The sequence below is a fragment of the Schistocerca piceifrons genome, chromosome 7 (assembly GCF_021461385.2).
Source record: "Schistocerca piceifrons isolate TAMUIC-IGC-003096 chromosome 7, iqSchPice1.1, whole genome shotgun sequence".
Taxonomy (NCBI): Eukaryota; Metazoa; Arthropoda; class Insecta; order Orthoptera; family Acrididae; genus Schistocerca; species Schistocerca piceifrons.
The window spans coordinates 332,820,391-332,836,097 of NC_060144.1; the positions used below are offsets into that span (position 1 = coordinate 332,820,391).

Genomic DNA, 15,707 nt, shown 5'->3' on the forward strand with positions numbered 1-15,707 from the left:
AGACGTAGGATATCTTGCAGGAAGAGTTCTCACCTGGACAATTCAGAAAAGCTGTTGTTGATAGGAAGGATCCAGATTGCACAGGCTGTGAGGCAGTCTATAGAATGAAGAACTTTGCATTGGGCAATGTACTCAGCAATTGGGTGGTCCAGCTGTTTCTTGGCCACAGTTTGTCGGTGGCCATTTATGCGAACAGACAACTTATTGGCTGTCATACTCACATAGATCACAGCACAGTGATTGCAGCGTAGCTTGTGGATCACATGACTAGTTTCACAGGTGCTTGTAGTAGGTGATTGTGGGAGGATGTGTGGGACAGTCTTGTTTCTAGGTCTGTTACATGAAGCAAGGGGTTGGGAGTAGAGGTTGTGTAGGGATGGAGGAGAATATTGTAAGGTAGGAGAATATTGTAAGGTCTGGTGGGCAGCAGAATACCAATGTGGGTGCAATGTGAAGGATAGTGGGTAGGAAATTCCTCATTACAGGCCACAATGAGGTAGTTGAAACCCTGGAGGAGGATGTGATTCAATTGCTCCAGTCCTGGGTGGTACTGAGTGATAATGGTAAAACTCCTCTGCAGCTGGATGGTGGGACTTTAGGAGGTGGCAGTTGACCAGAGAGATAACACACAATGTTGGGAGCATAATTTTGGTCTGTGAAGGCCTCAGTGAGACCATTTGCATATTTCAAGAGGGACTGTTCGTCGCTACAGAAGTGATGGCCACAGGTAGCTAGACTGCATGGAAGGGACTTTTTGGCATAGCATGTGTAGCAGCTGTTGAAGTGGAGGTATTGCTGGTGGTTGGTAGGTCTGATATGGATTGAGCTACTGATGTAGCAATCTTTGAGTTGGAAGTCGACATCATGGAAGATGGCTTGTTGGATTGAGGAGGCCCAGGTGAAGCAAATGGGGAAGAAGGTGTTGATGTGCTATAGGAATGTGGATGGCGCGTCCTGATCCTCGATCCAGATCACTAACATGTCATCAGTGACTGAACCAGGTGAGGAGTTTGGGATTATGGGTGGCAAGGAAGGGTTCCTCTAGATGGCCCTTCGGATCGGATGGTGCCATGCGGATACCCATTGCGATGCTCTGGATTTGTTTGTTGGTGATGTCTTCAAAGGAGAAGTAATTGTGGGTGAGGATAGAGTTGGTCATGGTGACCAGGTAGGAAGTTGTAGGTATGGAATCTGCTGGGCGTTGGGAATGGTAGTGTTCAATTGCAACAAAGCTATGGGCATTAGGGATGTTAGTGTAAAGGGAGGTGGCATTAGTAGTGACAAGCAGGGCACCTTTTGCTAAAGGAACAGGAACTGTGGAAAGTCGGTGGAGGAAATGGTTGGTATCTTTTATATAGGATGGTAGGTTGTGGGTAATAGGCTAAAGATGTTGGTCTATGAGAGCAGAGGTTCTCTCAGTGGGGGCACAAAACCAGCCACAATGGAGCATCCTGGCTGGTTGGTTTTATGGACTTAGTGAAGCATGTAGAAGGTAGCAGTGCGAGGGAGTGGTAGGGGTGAGGAGGGATGAATCTGACAGCTGGCGGATCCTTCTGCCAGATAATCCGCGCAGTTCGATACAACTGTGATGGAACCTTTGTCAGTAGGTCAGGATGAGGATCAGTTTTTAGGTGGTGCATTGTGGTTCTCTCTGCAGATGCTAGTGTATTTTGCATGTTGAGGGTTGTGAGAAAGATAGTGAGGCAAGGTTAAGGTTAAGAAATTGTGGAAAGTTAACAGGAGGTGATTTGGGGGGGCAGTGGGGATGGCACAAAGTTGGATGGAGGAGTGAACTGAGTCAGGCAGGGTTTGATATTGGTCTTTGGTTGGGATGTTGGCGAAAAAGTGTTTCCACTGTAGGAGTCAGGAGAAGAAGAGAAGGTCTTTACCAAATCTAGCACGATTGAATTTGGGAGCGGGGCAAAAGGTGAGGCCTTTGGAAAGGACTGATACTTCTGTGACGCAAAGACTTTTGGAAGAAAGCTTCATGACTGTGTTTTGGGACTGTTTAGGTTCTGAAGTCTATATGGTGGTGGGAGGGAGTTTTTGAGGGTGGGGTAAATGTAGGAAGTTGTTGCAGAGGTGATGGATTGTGGCAGTCCAAGGCAGGAGTAGGAAGTGATGAGGGTGGAGAGTTTTTTTAGGGCGCATTGTGCATGTTGCTCTGGTTCCTGGAGGGCACGAGATTCAATGTGCAATACCGATCCAGGAATATGGGAGTGCATAGCAGGAGAATTTTGCAGATGGAGAGAAGGTATTGCAAGGTGGTTTGGGCCTGATTGATATGGTTTTGCAGGACTATGTTGGTGAGGGTTAAGAATTGGCAGAATCTGTACAGGCGGAGGTCATTGTGGAAGGAAGGATGGCAGCCGGAGATGGGTAATTCGAGGGCAAGGCCGTTTACAGGGGATTCCATGGTCCAGGCAACAACACTGGAACAGTGTGTTGCACAGGGTTCTGGCTAGGGATAAGGAGGTGTTTCTGTATTGGTGCAGATGGAAGGAGCAAGGACCCATGGTGGAGGCTAAAAATGCGTAAAAATACATAAATAACATAAAAATACACGTGAAAAAAATTCACTAAAGTACACCAAAATATGTGGGAAAAATCATTAAAAGAACGGAATGGATGAAGTATGCAGAAACTAGATGAAACCTAAGGAACCAGGCCAATAGTGAAAGGTGAATATCCACTGAAATTGGAGTGATAACACAAAGAAATCAAAGAAAAAATAGAGTGTGATGTTGCTTGCAGGTCTGTGGCCAGATATGTCTGAAAAGAGGGACAGCAGATGTGACCAGATAGATGAGGTTAGTTTGTGAGAACTGATATACGAGAGGTGAAGGAGTGGGGGGTGAGGAAGGGTTGGTAGCATGAGTTACAAGTTTGTGTGGCACAGGAAGGTACAGAAAATAACACATGAAAATATACGGGAGTGACACAGGGGGAATGACCTATTTGAAGGTCTAGGATTAATGATATCGGCAGTAGAAACGTGGGACACGAGATGCTGCACTGACAATCAGTGCACCCTTGTAGCCTTTTGTTGTGCGCGGATGAGACAGTTGGTACAGTGTGACTCATAAGTAAGAGCATGCAGTGCAGGAAGGCGACACGTAAAACACAGGAAAGAAGAGAAAGAAGGACAGACGGTGTATAGTAATGCACTAGAAAATAGTAACAAAGGAAAACAGCTCTGGGTTACAGGATGGATGAAAATCCGTTAGGCAAAATGAAACAATAGAAAATTCAGAATGGAATAATGACAATGTTGTGGAAAGGATAGATTACTACTCACCTTACGGAGGAGACATTGAGTCACAGATAGGCACAACAAAAAGACTGTCAAACAAGTACATCTGCAGAAAGAACCACAAACCACCACCTAAAAACTGATCCCGACCTTATTATCTAACCTGCTGACAAAGGCTCCACCATTGTTGTTTTGAACTGCAAGGATCACCTGGCAGAAGGGCTCTGACAGCTATCACATTTGTCTACCTGCAAACCATACCACAGTGACTCCATTCCAGAAAACCAGCAGCACCCCAGAGTCTGTCTCTCTCCTCAAACTTAGCACTCCCTGCACTTCCACTTTCTAAATGCTTCCTACAGTCCATAAATCCAACACCCAGGACACGCCATTCTGGCCAGTTACTGTGTCCCACTGAGAGAATCTCCATTCTCATAGACACCTCCAGCCTATTACCCACAACCTTCCACCCTGTATAAAAGATACCAACAGTTTCCTCACCGACTCTCCACAGTCCTGTTCCTTTACCACATGGTGCCCTTCTCCTCACTTTTGATGCCATCTCCCCTTACATTAACATCCCTAATGCCCCTGGCCTTGCGGACATTAAACACTACCTTTCCAAAGGCTCAATGGATTCCAAACCTACAACGTCCATCCTGGTCACCATGACCAGATATGTCCTCACCCACAATTCCTTCTCCTTTGACAGCATCACCTACAAACAAATTCAGGGCATGGCAATGGGTACCCGCATGGCACCATCCTATGCCACCCTTTTCATGGGCCATCTAGAGGAACCCCTTCTCACCACCCAGAATCCCAAACTCATTATCTGGTTCAGATTCATTGACAACATTTGTGTGATCTGGACTGAGGATGATGACACACTACCCACATTCCTCCAGGACCTCAACATCTTCTCCTCCATTTCCTTCACCTGGTCTTCCCCAACCCAACAATCCACCTTCCTTGATGTTGACCTCCACCTCAAAGTTTGCTACATCAGTACTCCATCCATATCAAACCTCCAACCACCAGCAATACCTCCACTTCAACAGTTTCTACCCATTCCATACCAAGAAGACCCTTCCATGCAGCTTAGCCACCCGTGGTCGTCGCATCTGTAATGAGGAGCAGTCTCTCTTGAAATATACCAAGGGCCTCACTGAGTCCTTCACAGACCATAATTACCCTCCCAGCCTTGTACAGAAACAGATATCCCATGACTTGTTTCTCTAGTCATAACCCACCACCCAAAGTCCTACCATACAGCCACAGTTGAGCATTTGCCTCATGACTCAGTACCACCTAGGTCTGGAGCAACTGAGTAAGGTTCTCTACGAGGGTTTCAACTACCTCTCATTGTGCCCAGAAATGAGGAATGTCCTACCCACTGTTCTTCCCACCCCACCCACAGTGGTATCCTGCTGCCTACTGAACTGACACAATATCATTGTCTGTCTCTACACAACCATTGCACCCAACTCCTTGCCTTATGGCTCATGTCCCTGTAATAGACCTAGGTGCAAGACTTGTCCCATACTTCCTCCCACCATCACATATCCCATCAAAGGCAAGGCTGTGAAACCAGTCATGTGAACTATAAGTTAAGCTGCAACCAATGTGCTGTGTGACTGTCAAGAATCTGTCTGCCCACATGAATGGCCGGTGACAAACTGTGGCCAAGAAACAGCTGAACCACCCAGTTGCTGAGCACACTGCCCAACACAACATTCTTCATTTCAATGACCGCTTCAAAGCCTTTGTTATCTGGATCCTTCCTACCAACACTAAATTTTCTGAATTGCGCAGGTGGGAACTCTTCCTGCAATATATCTTACTTTTCCGTAACCCACCTGGCCTCAACCTTTGTTAGTCATTCTCCAGTGCCTATCTGTCCACTTCTGTCTTCCAATTCCAGCACTACACAGCCCTTATTCCACCAACGCACCCACAGTCTTTTTACTTCAATCCTTTTCCACTCCCCTCCCCTTTTCTTGCCCTCCGTCTAACATCCCAATTGCAACCAACTGTGATACCCTCTCCACACCACGTCCCTGTATGCTCCCACAAGCAGCACTTTACTGTCCCCCACCCCTACCCTTCTCTCCCTCTCCCTCCCCTCCTTACCCCCACTACTCAGATTGCTTCTTCCCATCATGTGCAACTACTCACAGTCTGGCCTCAGCAGGCAGAGACACAGTGGTCACGTGTGTGCGAGTTATGTTCACATGCTCATGTGCACGCACGTGTGTGTGTGTGTGTGGGGGGGGGGGGGGGGGGGGGGCTGGCACTCGCACGCATATAAGAAGGCCTTTTCGGCTGAAAGCTTACTTGTTTGACAGTCTTTTTGTTGTGCCTGTCTGCAACTCAACATCTGTGTTATATAGTGAGTAGTAATCAATATTTTCCATAATATTGTCCATCCTGAATTTTACATTACTTGATATTGTTTAACACAAAAACTGTAGAGAGTCACATAAATACTTGGTAGGTTTAATTCCTGTCATACCCCAGCAGCCACAGGATCTTACACTACTGTGGACTATCTGTTTTGAATTTATACATTTTCTTGTAGTATTTCTTTGCTGCCTGATGAATATTTTATCCTGAAATCTCAAGATTACAATTTTTTTTTTTTTCACTTACATTATGCGAGAATCTGATGAAATCTTTACTTCTTTTTGCAGTCAAAAGAATCATCATCGGTGCTGAGCTGTGACATATCAGCTGATGATAAATACATAGTGACTGGTTCGGGTGACAAAAAGGCTACAGTTTATGAAGTTATTTATTAATGTTATAAAAAATTTCTTCATAATGTAATACTGAAATAATTTTCCTACTCCCTTGTTTTATTTGGAGTTTCAGATTGTTACATTATTTGTCATTGAAACTGAAATGGACATCAACAGAGATGAACAAAGTATGAAAACAGTATTCTTGAAATCATCTACAAAGATGATTGCCAATGACAGCTATTTTAGTTTTAATTTCAAAGTATCTGAACTTAAATTATTTTTCTCTTTAACAAAAAGAGTGTGTGTGTGTGTGTGTGTGTGTGTGTGTGTGTGTGTGTGTGTGTGGGCGTGTGCACGTGCTCGCGTGTGCGTGCGTGCGCATGTTCATGTGTGTGCATGTGTGTGCATGCTTGTGATGCCATTGCACATGTATGTTTGAATGAATGTCACAGAAAGAATTAGAATAAAATAAAGTTGTGAATGTTAAATTTCTTGTATTACAGTACATGAAAGCTTAAAGGATAATAGTACGAATGATTTCGTGCTATTTAAATAAGCAGGGGTTAGTGTGTTAATAATGAACATAATATTGTTCTCCAATAGTTGACAGTATTTTTACTACAACAGAAAAATCTTTTACATGCCATCAATCTGTGTTAATTAAGTGACTGACTTCCAAGGCTCTCTAGCTGTAGAGATGTTATTTCCTGTGTACATTCCTTTGTTTAATTTTTAAGGAACTGTGGCAAAAATGAGCCTTAAGGTATGGCTCTTATATTATCAATGCCTGTAAATTTTCGCCCCATTTACTGGTCACAAATGTATCTACATGAGTGCTTGCTTATGTATACCACAAGGAAAGAAAGCACACATGCGTAGTAAAACATGCACTTTTGTAACTTTAGCTGTCAAGGAGAGATGAGTTTAAATGAGAACTCTGATGAACTTGGGTGATTTTTCTTGGTGGAGTGAATATTCAAAGAAGTTTTGGGTTCGCTGCTGGCTGTTGTTAATTACAGTCCATGATAATTCCACTGGGCACCTGCCAGTCATCTTCAGATGAGCCATCGAACACTCAAGATGATTTTCCTCATATCACAGTTTATTATTATCATGCTGTGTATATTCCACACATGTTTAAGATAGCAGTGGGAGATTGACCGCACTACGTTACTAGCTGACCCACCACTGGGTGCTGCCTGCTGGGTAGTGAGATCAGTTTCCCATTACTATCTTAATGCATATGTGGAATACACATACCATGGTAATTAATTGTGGGATGGGGGAAATCATCTAAAGTCTTCACTGGCTCACCTGAAGATGACTGGAAGGTGCCTAGTCAAAATAATGTGCCAATGACTGGCAGCAGGTTTGATTAACTTGAAGGATAGAGGAGGAGAAGGAGGAGGTGGAGGAGAGAGAGAGCGAGAGAGAGAGAGAGAGAGAGAGAGAGAGAGAGAGAGAGAGAGAGAGAGAATTTATTTTTGTTTCTAAATACATCCATCAGATGTTAAGGGAATGTATGTTCTCGATTTTGAATAGGATTTGTTCTCTCTATATATATATCCATGTTGGATAATTTTGTTTGTAACTTTATTTTGAAGAGTAATATCACTGCAGTGTAATTTCTTTCAGCAAAGAGAAATTTGAAAAAAATTGTAGATTTGCCTGTATCAGGTGCTTTCTGTATAACTGTAAATAGAATCCCTCCTGGTTACCCCCGCACTTGAAAATTTAATATATAACTGATTGTGGGATTTGTTTTCATTTTGTAGCCCTCATTCTTGTTACAAGGGAGACATATCTTGAAAATGTGTCAGGAGATAGTATGTGGATGAGGAGGGAGGCACCAGGTATATGTGAGCTCACAAAAATGACTAAGATGACTATGAAAATTTTGCAAATTAAAAACCATTACACTCCTTGAATCATATGTTACCACAGTTTTCTGTATATGGGGAAGGAATTGAGATAACAGTGTTGTATTACTGTATTTTTTTAAGGATTAGGTAGATTCTGGCAATTAGTTCATCAAAATTATGATTCAAATAGTCAACTAAGAAATAGAATTGTTATGTCTTTGAACCATTCAGGCCATATTTGATCCTTCATTTGCAGTTCTACAGAAAGGAACCATTGAATGTTACAATTATTTTGTTAGCCATTGTTGTTACAGGCATTGAAAATGTAAATTACAAAACTCAATTTTTTCTGGACAGTGTACTTCACAGCAATCAGTGCATTTTAATCCATTAGTTGTAATGGAGGAATAACAAATGTATCAAACTCAGAATGCAATAACAGGCACAGCCAGTTGATGTAAATCAGGGATTTATTTTTCTGAAAGTATGGTTAGCTGTAGCACACCAATTTAAACCCTTCCTGTCACATTTATACTAGCATCTCAGAAGATCAAGATCTGTATGTGTGAATGTTATTTGGATCAAATTACATATTTTTGAAGTCAACCTGATTTTTTTTTTTCTTTTGAAATGGTGCAGTGTGATAGTGGAAGTTTAATTCAATTAATTTTGCTTTGTCAGATGATGTAACATGACAGATACCTCAGCACGAATTAAGTGTGCTTTTTTTCTCTTTTTTTTGTTGATCACATCTCTGTTAATTAAAATGCTTGGCAGTATGAGAACTGTTTCAAACTCTCATGCTAATAGGTCTATTTGTTGTTGAACATCTGATTGCATTGCATCATTGCAACCCACAGACAGACATAATAAAGGGAGTGTGTTTTACGACATTCACATTTGTTTTTATGGATATTCTGCCTTGACTATGCAGTTGACACATTATCTCCTCAGAGTTTTATTTTGTACACATTATGTATTGTAACAGTATTTCATGATGTAAGCCTGTTACATTTTAAATATAAGCCCTGTAATGGGCACCTCTTATTACAGAAACTAACAAAACAAAATGTGAAGTGACTATTTGCTATGTTTATCTCAGGGGTTTCTTTCATAAGCTGCACAGATAATGGATTTTTTTAACTGAAGCAGAATACATTTTCTTTCAGCAGATGACATTCATGTACAATAAAGAAACCAAATGAATGAAAGAAAATATAGAATTTTTTTCTAATAAAAAACTGAAAATATTACATACATGCTACAAATTTAATTTCCTGCTGCTGGTAATAATTTTAAAAAATGTTACCATTTATTATTAAGAAAAATACAACTGTAAAAAATGCAGCTATTGCAATAAATGTTAGGCCTTTTTCAAATTCTAAAAGTTCTCTATTATTTTAAAAACCACTAGAGATATATTACAAGATCTGCAATGTTTATATGGAATACTACAGCGTGGGACAAATAAAATTGGCCTGGATGAGTGGCTAAGACTGGATCTGAATGTATGCATTAATGGAGGAGGAAAATACCTACAGTTACTACCAAGAGGATGGAGCAGCTGCCCACACACCCAACCAAACATTAGAGCACATTTACATAATATTAATACCTGGCAGAGTTGTTAGCAGAGGTCAGTCTTGTTGTGGCCCTAGCTGGCCACCCAGGTCACCAGATCTGACAGTGTGTGATTACTGTGTTTGGGGAGCTCTCAAGTCTAAGGCATATCGCAATGACCCTCATAGTCTTCAAGAAGTGCAACAGAACATTTTGAATGAGATTGCAGCAATTCTAGCAGCAATGATTCTCCTCCAGCAACTTGCCGACCTGGGCCCAAAAGTGCCAAGAGATGAGTGGTGGTCACTTTCAACACCTGCTGTAGTCAGGTTAGTACTGTGTTTATTTCTCTTTGTACCTTAGAAGTCTGTTCTCCAGGCCATTTTCATCTGCCCCATCCCGTATAATTTATGCTTTTAAAAATTGGCACATGATATGAAATTACTACAACATCTTACGCAGAATGATTATTATTGTTAGTATACCATGTCAAAGGAAATGAAGGGCAGTATCCCATCTTTATTTTTCATATTGTTTGACATCCTTTAGGTACACACACATTCATTTTAAGTTGTTTACTACAATAAGATCTGCAAATACTTTATGTTCTCTATTTTTCTTCAGTGTGTGTGGTGAATTATGCGTCCAAATTAGTTCTCAAGTAAATTTTTATTTTAGAAAGTAAAAGTTGAACACCCCCTTCACCCAGCCAGTGCTGGGGTTAAGGACTGGTCTGATACTTCTCCAATTATGTGGAGAACCAACTGGACCTGTGTAAAGGCTATTATTACAATGGGGGTCACAACTTCCAAAGGCATTTGAAAGCTACTGCCACCTGTCCTGTTTGCTCTGTTAACTTCTTCCATTAATTGTTAAAAACATGAGGAAAATGAAAATGTGTCATCAGCAAAAAAAGGTGGTTCAGGTGTGGTGCATTAACCGATATTTCTTCTTATTTTTCCCAATATAAAGACTTGATAACTTTCTCTGAAACTACTAACAATAGTTTCTGCAACCCATTGCACCCTTGCTTAATTCTCTATGAATTCTTGATCTTCCACCATATTTTCCTGAGTATTTGAACAAACTGAATAATTATTCAGCTTCTGGAGGACTGTTGGGATACATTTTATTTTTTTTTATTTTTTTTTTATTTTTTTTATTTTTATTTTTATTTTTTTGCTTTTAGTCAGGCAACACAGTAATAATTTTCATTGCTAGTTTTGTTCACAACTTTCAAGTTGTTTGTTCTAAAGCCAGCTTGTCCTGTTGCTTGATTTCTCCATGCAATTCATGATAATCTTTCAAGATAGATATGCTTCAACTGTATAAGTCTTGTTTGGGAAAAACTAACGTATCAAGCTCAGTTTGAGTCAGTGAATGCAGTGGTGTTGATATCCTGTTACGGAAGTGCCTAGTTTTCAATCAGTAAGGCCATGCATTCATAGACCAGATATCCATTTTGCAGGCAAGTGGCAGTGTTAGTCCAATCTGAAAATAAACTCTGCAATACACTGTACAGTGTGTAAACACTAACGGATACATTTGTTTTCATCCTGTAACATGCATATGTACCTACCTACCTACATTCATTCATACATACATACAAACATACATTAATATGAACATAAATGGTGTATTTTGCTCTATAATATGATGGTGTTCATATGTGATAATGAGGTCTGATTACAAAATGTTCAAAGCAGAACTTCTGAGAACAGTACAGACAATTAATAACAGCACAGTATTCACAATGTTTGATACAACAATCACTATTTGGTACACGTAACACTGATTTAAGTATGCTATTGGAATTCAAATCAGTTTTCTCTGTCGCATATCCACTGGTCTTCCAGGCATAAAGGACCATGTCCTTGAAAACTGGTAAAGACACTTGGCGGTAAATAACTGAATGAAGTTATTAACCCTTAACATAAAACCCCAACTTATCTCATATTTATTATTTTGACAGAAACTTAAAATCTCGAGTATACTCGGGCTGAACAGATCTTCGAAAAAATGAAGCCTTGCTTATATTTGTTTCAGCACTGAGATTTAAAGAGTTCAGCCAGTAGAGAGCTCCTGGTACTACATTTGTAGTGGGGCTGTTGTGTTTTAGTTGAGGTGGTTGCCACTAAATATCATCTTTACTATGTGCAGCTTTGGATACTTGTCAACAAAACGTGCTTTCAGCCTCTCTCATGTGTTGCTGTTCAGGCAGTGCTTTAAAAAAAGCATGGCTATAGTGATCCTGAGTTTGACATCGAATTTAGTGGCTCAGAAAGTGAAGAAGAAAGTGATCTTACTTCATTAGAGACTGGAAGTGATGACAGTTCATCAGTTGAGTGACAAGTGCTTGCCAGTGACGTGAGATAAATACATCAACTGCGCTTCAGCCAGTTGCTTCAAGACTTATGTTCACAGGAAACCATTGTGAAATACGTGGTTAGACTTCACAGCTACACAGAAACTACAAAAGTCTTCAAGTTTCAGGATATTTTCAAAGTCCAGTGCATGAGTATCTCACAATTTTACTAGTGTTGATCTTAAAAATTTTGTAACTCATTATTTTGGGCATTAAAAGCTACTTTTATGTGTCTATATGTAATGTCATTAATTGTAGAATGTTTTTCATCAGTAAAAAATATATTATTTTTTGGAACATAATTTTTAAAAAAAGCATCATTATGTTAAGGGGTTAATACTAGGTCATGTGTAACTTGCAACATCTCAATTTCTAATGCTGTACTCATGCCTGTGAACAACAAGTTTATGTTGCCTGAAAAAGTAGACGTCAAATGGCTGGATGTATTGTGAATGCATTTTCAGTTTAAGGATTTCTGAATTGCAGGTTCTTAAAATGTAGCTCCATGGACTGCCTAGTCCAAGAATCAAGCAAAAGTAAGGAGTTGCCTTTTGAATCTGGAATTCAAACATTTTTTAATCAACTGAGAATAGATTCCATTTAAGTTTACTACGGGTGCTAACATCAACAACCATGTTAAGAGGAGTTTCCCATGTCTCACCTTTGGCCTGAATTGTCCTTTTTGTTCTTGAAAACAAATGTACAGCTTCTTACCAAAAAATTCAGCAGATGGCATATGAAGTCGGACAGTCTGAGAATATGTTACAGATAATATAGATTTCACCACAGCATACATATGCTTTTCTCTTACATTCTATAAAGTTTGCCTACTTGCCGTTTCATATTCAAATCATGATTGGATCTGTATAGAAAATACTGTTTCCTCTATACCTGTCACTTGTGATTAAGGTGTGTACAAATGCTGCTGCAGACCACTTAATGTCTTTTTCGTCCTTCGTTCCCTTTTGTACAAACTAATCTTTTGGGAGTTTATGTGGTTTTCTCTTTTAAATCTATATACAAAAGTTTTTGATTCAATGCATTTAAAACTGCATTCTTTGGCCGATCATGGACAATCAGACCATAATCACTGCACTCCTTAAATTTTTCAAACATTTACTTTTATATTAAAGAATACTGATATGATGGGAGATTTTTTAACAAAATCTTACCAATTTATAAGCTATATTCATTGCACAATTAAACTTATTTGCAGTTGCCAGTATATATTTTCTATTTTGCTTCTTTTTAAACTTTTCTACATATGCACACATTTTCTTATGCATCTCTCTCTAGTGGTTTCTGTCAACTCATGTCATTTAACTCTGTCTGGTGATGATCATCCATGTTAAACAGCTTCAAACAAATACAAAGTATTTCTGAAATGGCGAGGTTTCTCAAACTGATGATAAAGTGTATTATTTGTGTACTTGAGTGGTGTACAAGTAAGGTGATGACTTAGTGCAGCATTCTGCACAGAGAGAGAAAGAGGGAGAACACTTTGCAGCATTGCCCCTTGCATGCTGCCATTTCAGCACTAGGTGGACATCTGAGAGAGGTGCACAAGCAAACATTATCATTGTTGGTAAGAGTTTATCATTCCAAAAGTAGTGTTGTACATTTATTAAAAGAGAGATGTTGAAAGAAGACAGCAATGACATAAAAATTTAATTGCTTACTGGATGAACAAAAATTTCTGATGAAAAATTATTTTGAAGTACATATGTGCCACATAAGAAAGAGAGTCATGTTAACAACAAAAGTGGAACTAACTAATAAATGTAGTAGCAGTAGATGGTGTGTTGGTCAAACTGAAAATAATAAACGGTGTGTTGTTAAAGGCAGCAACCCTAAAGAAATTTAGTTAGGGAAACTCTATTTGTTGATCATATGTGTGTGCTTTGCATATTCAAGTGAACTTTAGTGACCAGTTGGATTTAAACAGCCTCATTCTTGCTCAATTTGTGAAATTAGAAGAAGACCAAAATGATTATTTTGTGAAACACACACACACAAAAAAATTAATCTACACTCACATAGCAGCTGCTGGAAATCACTATTTGCCTCTACAAAAATAAAATATAAGCATCCCGAGGACAGACTGAAAATTTGCAATGCATTCATGGATTTGACAGCTACACAGACAAGGTGATAATTGGTTCATGCAAATACATTCGTGGTATCTAATTCCTGAAGGTTTATGATAGGCTCCAAGACAAAACCCTTGCTGCTATTTTTAAAATCTTCGACTTGCACATCTTATCACTCTGCCCATAAAAACCTTATTATGCTTTAGATCAGTGTGAGAGACTTAACATTTGCAATTTATGAAGTTCTGCTTTTCTTTGCATGCACAGTTTTTATACACCCAGACTGAAACAGCTTACAGGGCAGGTGGATTAGCCACTAAGCCACCTTGGCACAGTGGTTAGCACACTTGCACAGATTATCCTGGCCTGAAATCCAGGTGCAGTTACTTCTAGAAATGAAATTATGCAAAATGCTTGTATGTAAGGGGGAATTTAAAGCAGACTAGGGCTGCAGTGAGAATTTGGATTGAGGAAGGAGACATTCCAGGGTAATCCATGCAGTTGTGCTAACTGCTGTGCCAAGGTGGCTCAGTGACGCACATACCTAGCAAGCAGGAAACCTGGGTTTGATTCCTGGCCTTGGTACAAATTTTCACTCGTTACTTCACTCTATAAGCATAAAATCATATCTTTATGAGAACAGTAAAGTCTCTGAAATTGTGTAATTTCATTTGTATATGTGCAATTTTTACCTGCATTCATAACAGCTTGATGGGATTTTAATGTCACTAGTATGTCAGCAGCCTACTAACTTGGTTCCCATGTTGTTTTACAGTCTTATTGTCAGTTTGTGGGCAACAGCAGCAATTTCACTTTGATTTGTGATGAGCTGTGAGAGGGAGAGAGGTGACACATTGTTCAGTAACAAAATGGTAATACCTGGTTTCAGTGTATGCATATTGGGGGCTTCGTTGTTGCTGACGTCCACCACAGTGATTGAATTTGTAGGGGTACAGGAATTACTGGTTTGTAAATCAGTGTGTGAAAACACTGTACATCATTTTGCAATGGTTTTAGACTTTTATGCCTTAAACATAATATTAGAGAATTAAGGATGTGCGTGCTGGTCCTGTATAAACAATTCACCCCAATGTCAGACAGCCAAGCCTATCACTAATTTTCTATCATATTTATGTTTTGTGACTCTGGTTTACATATGTTTTTGTAATGAATGTGGTCTTTTCCAAGCAATTACATGAAATGTATTTGCAGTTGTGAATGTGGGCAACCATCAGCTGTATAAGGAAATGATGACAATGAAAATTTGTGCGAGACACGGACTCGAACCCGGACTTCATGCTTTATGAGAGCGATCTCCTTACCCACTTTGGCTATCCATGCACGACGCATGGCTAGGCCCAAACTTCCATATGATGATGTTCCTGAGTCACAAAATGTTCTTGTACACACACTATGTAATTCCCATACAAGGGAGGTCATTTTAATTGAAAGTTACTACCTGATATTGCCAGATAAATACGATGTTGCAGTGCCTGTGTTGTTAAGAAGAATGATGAAATGTTCCTTCAGACATGAATTCATGGATGTCCGAAGGAACAGGCACTGTGGTGACTACAGCCAGTATGAAATACATGAAATATATCCACAGTTGCAAATATGGACAACTATCAGCTGTGTAAAGGAATTAAGACAATGAAAATTTGTGCTGGACAGGGATTCGAATCTAGATTTCCTGCTTTATGCGACCAGTTGTCTTAACAGCTTTGACTATGTGTCTGAAGAAACACTGCGTCATCCTTCTTAATAACACAGGCACTGCGATATTGTATTTATCAGTTGATACCAGGAAGCGACTTTCAGTTGAAATGGCCT

The 15,707-nt window shown here is 39.8% G+C and overlaps 1 protein-coding gene across 1 annotated transcript in view; it reads left to right on the forward strand.

Moving 5' to 3' along the window:
• Nucleotides 1-8,465, forward strand: part of LOC124804704 (protein groucho) — a 721,164-nt gene extending 712,699 nt beyond the window's left edge. The window contains exon 18 of the mRNA XM_047264963.1: nucleotides 5,947-8,465. Within this exon, the coding sequence (XP_047120919.1) occupies nucleotides 5,947-6,054 (108 nt within the window). The 3' untranslated portion in view covers nucleotides 6,055-8,465. The remainder of the gene's footprint in view (nucleotides 1-5,946) is intronic.
• The last annotated feature ends 7,242 nt before the right edge of the window (nucleotides 8,466-15,707 follow it).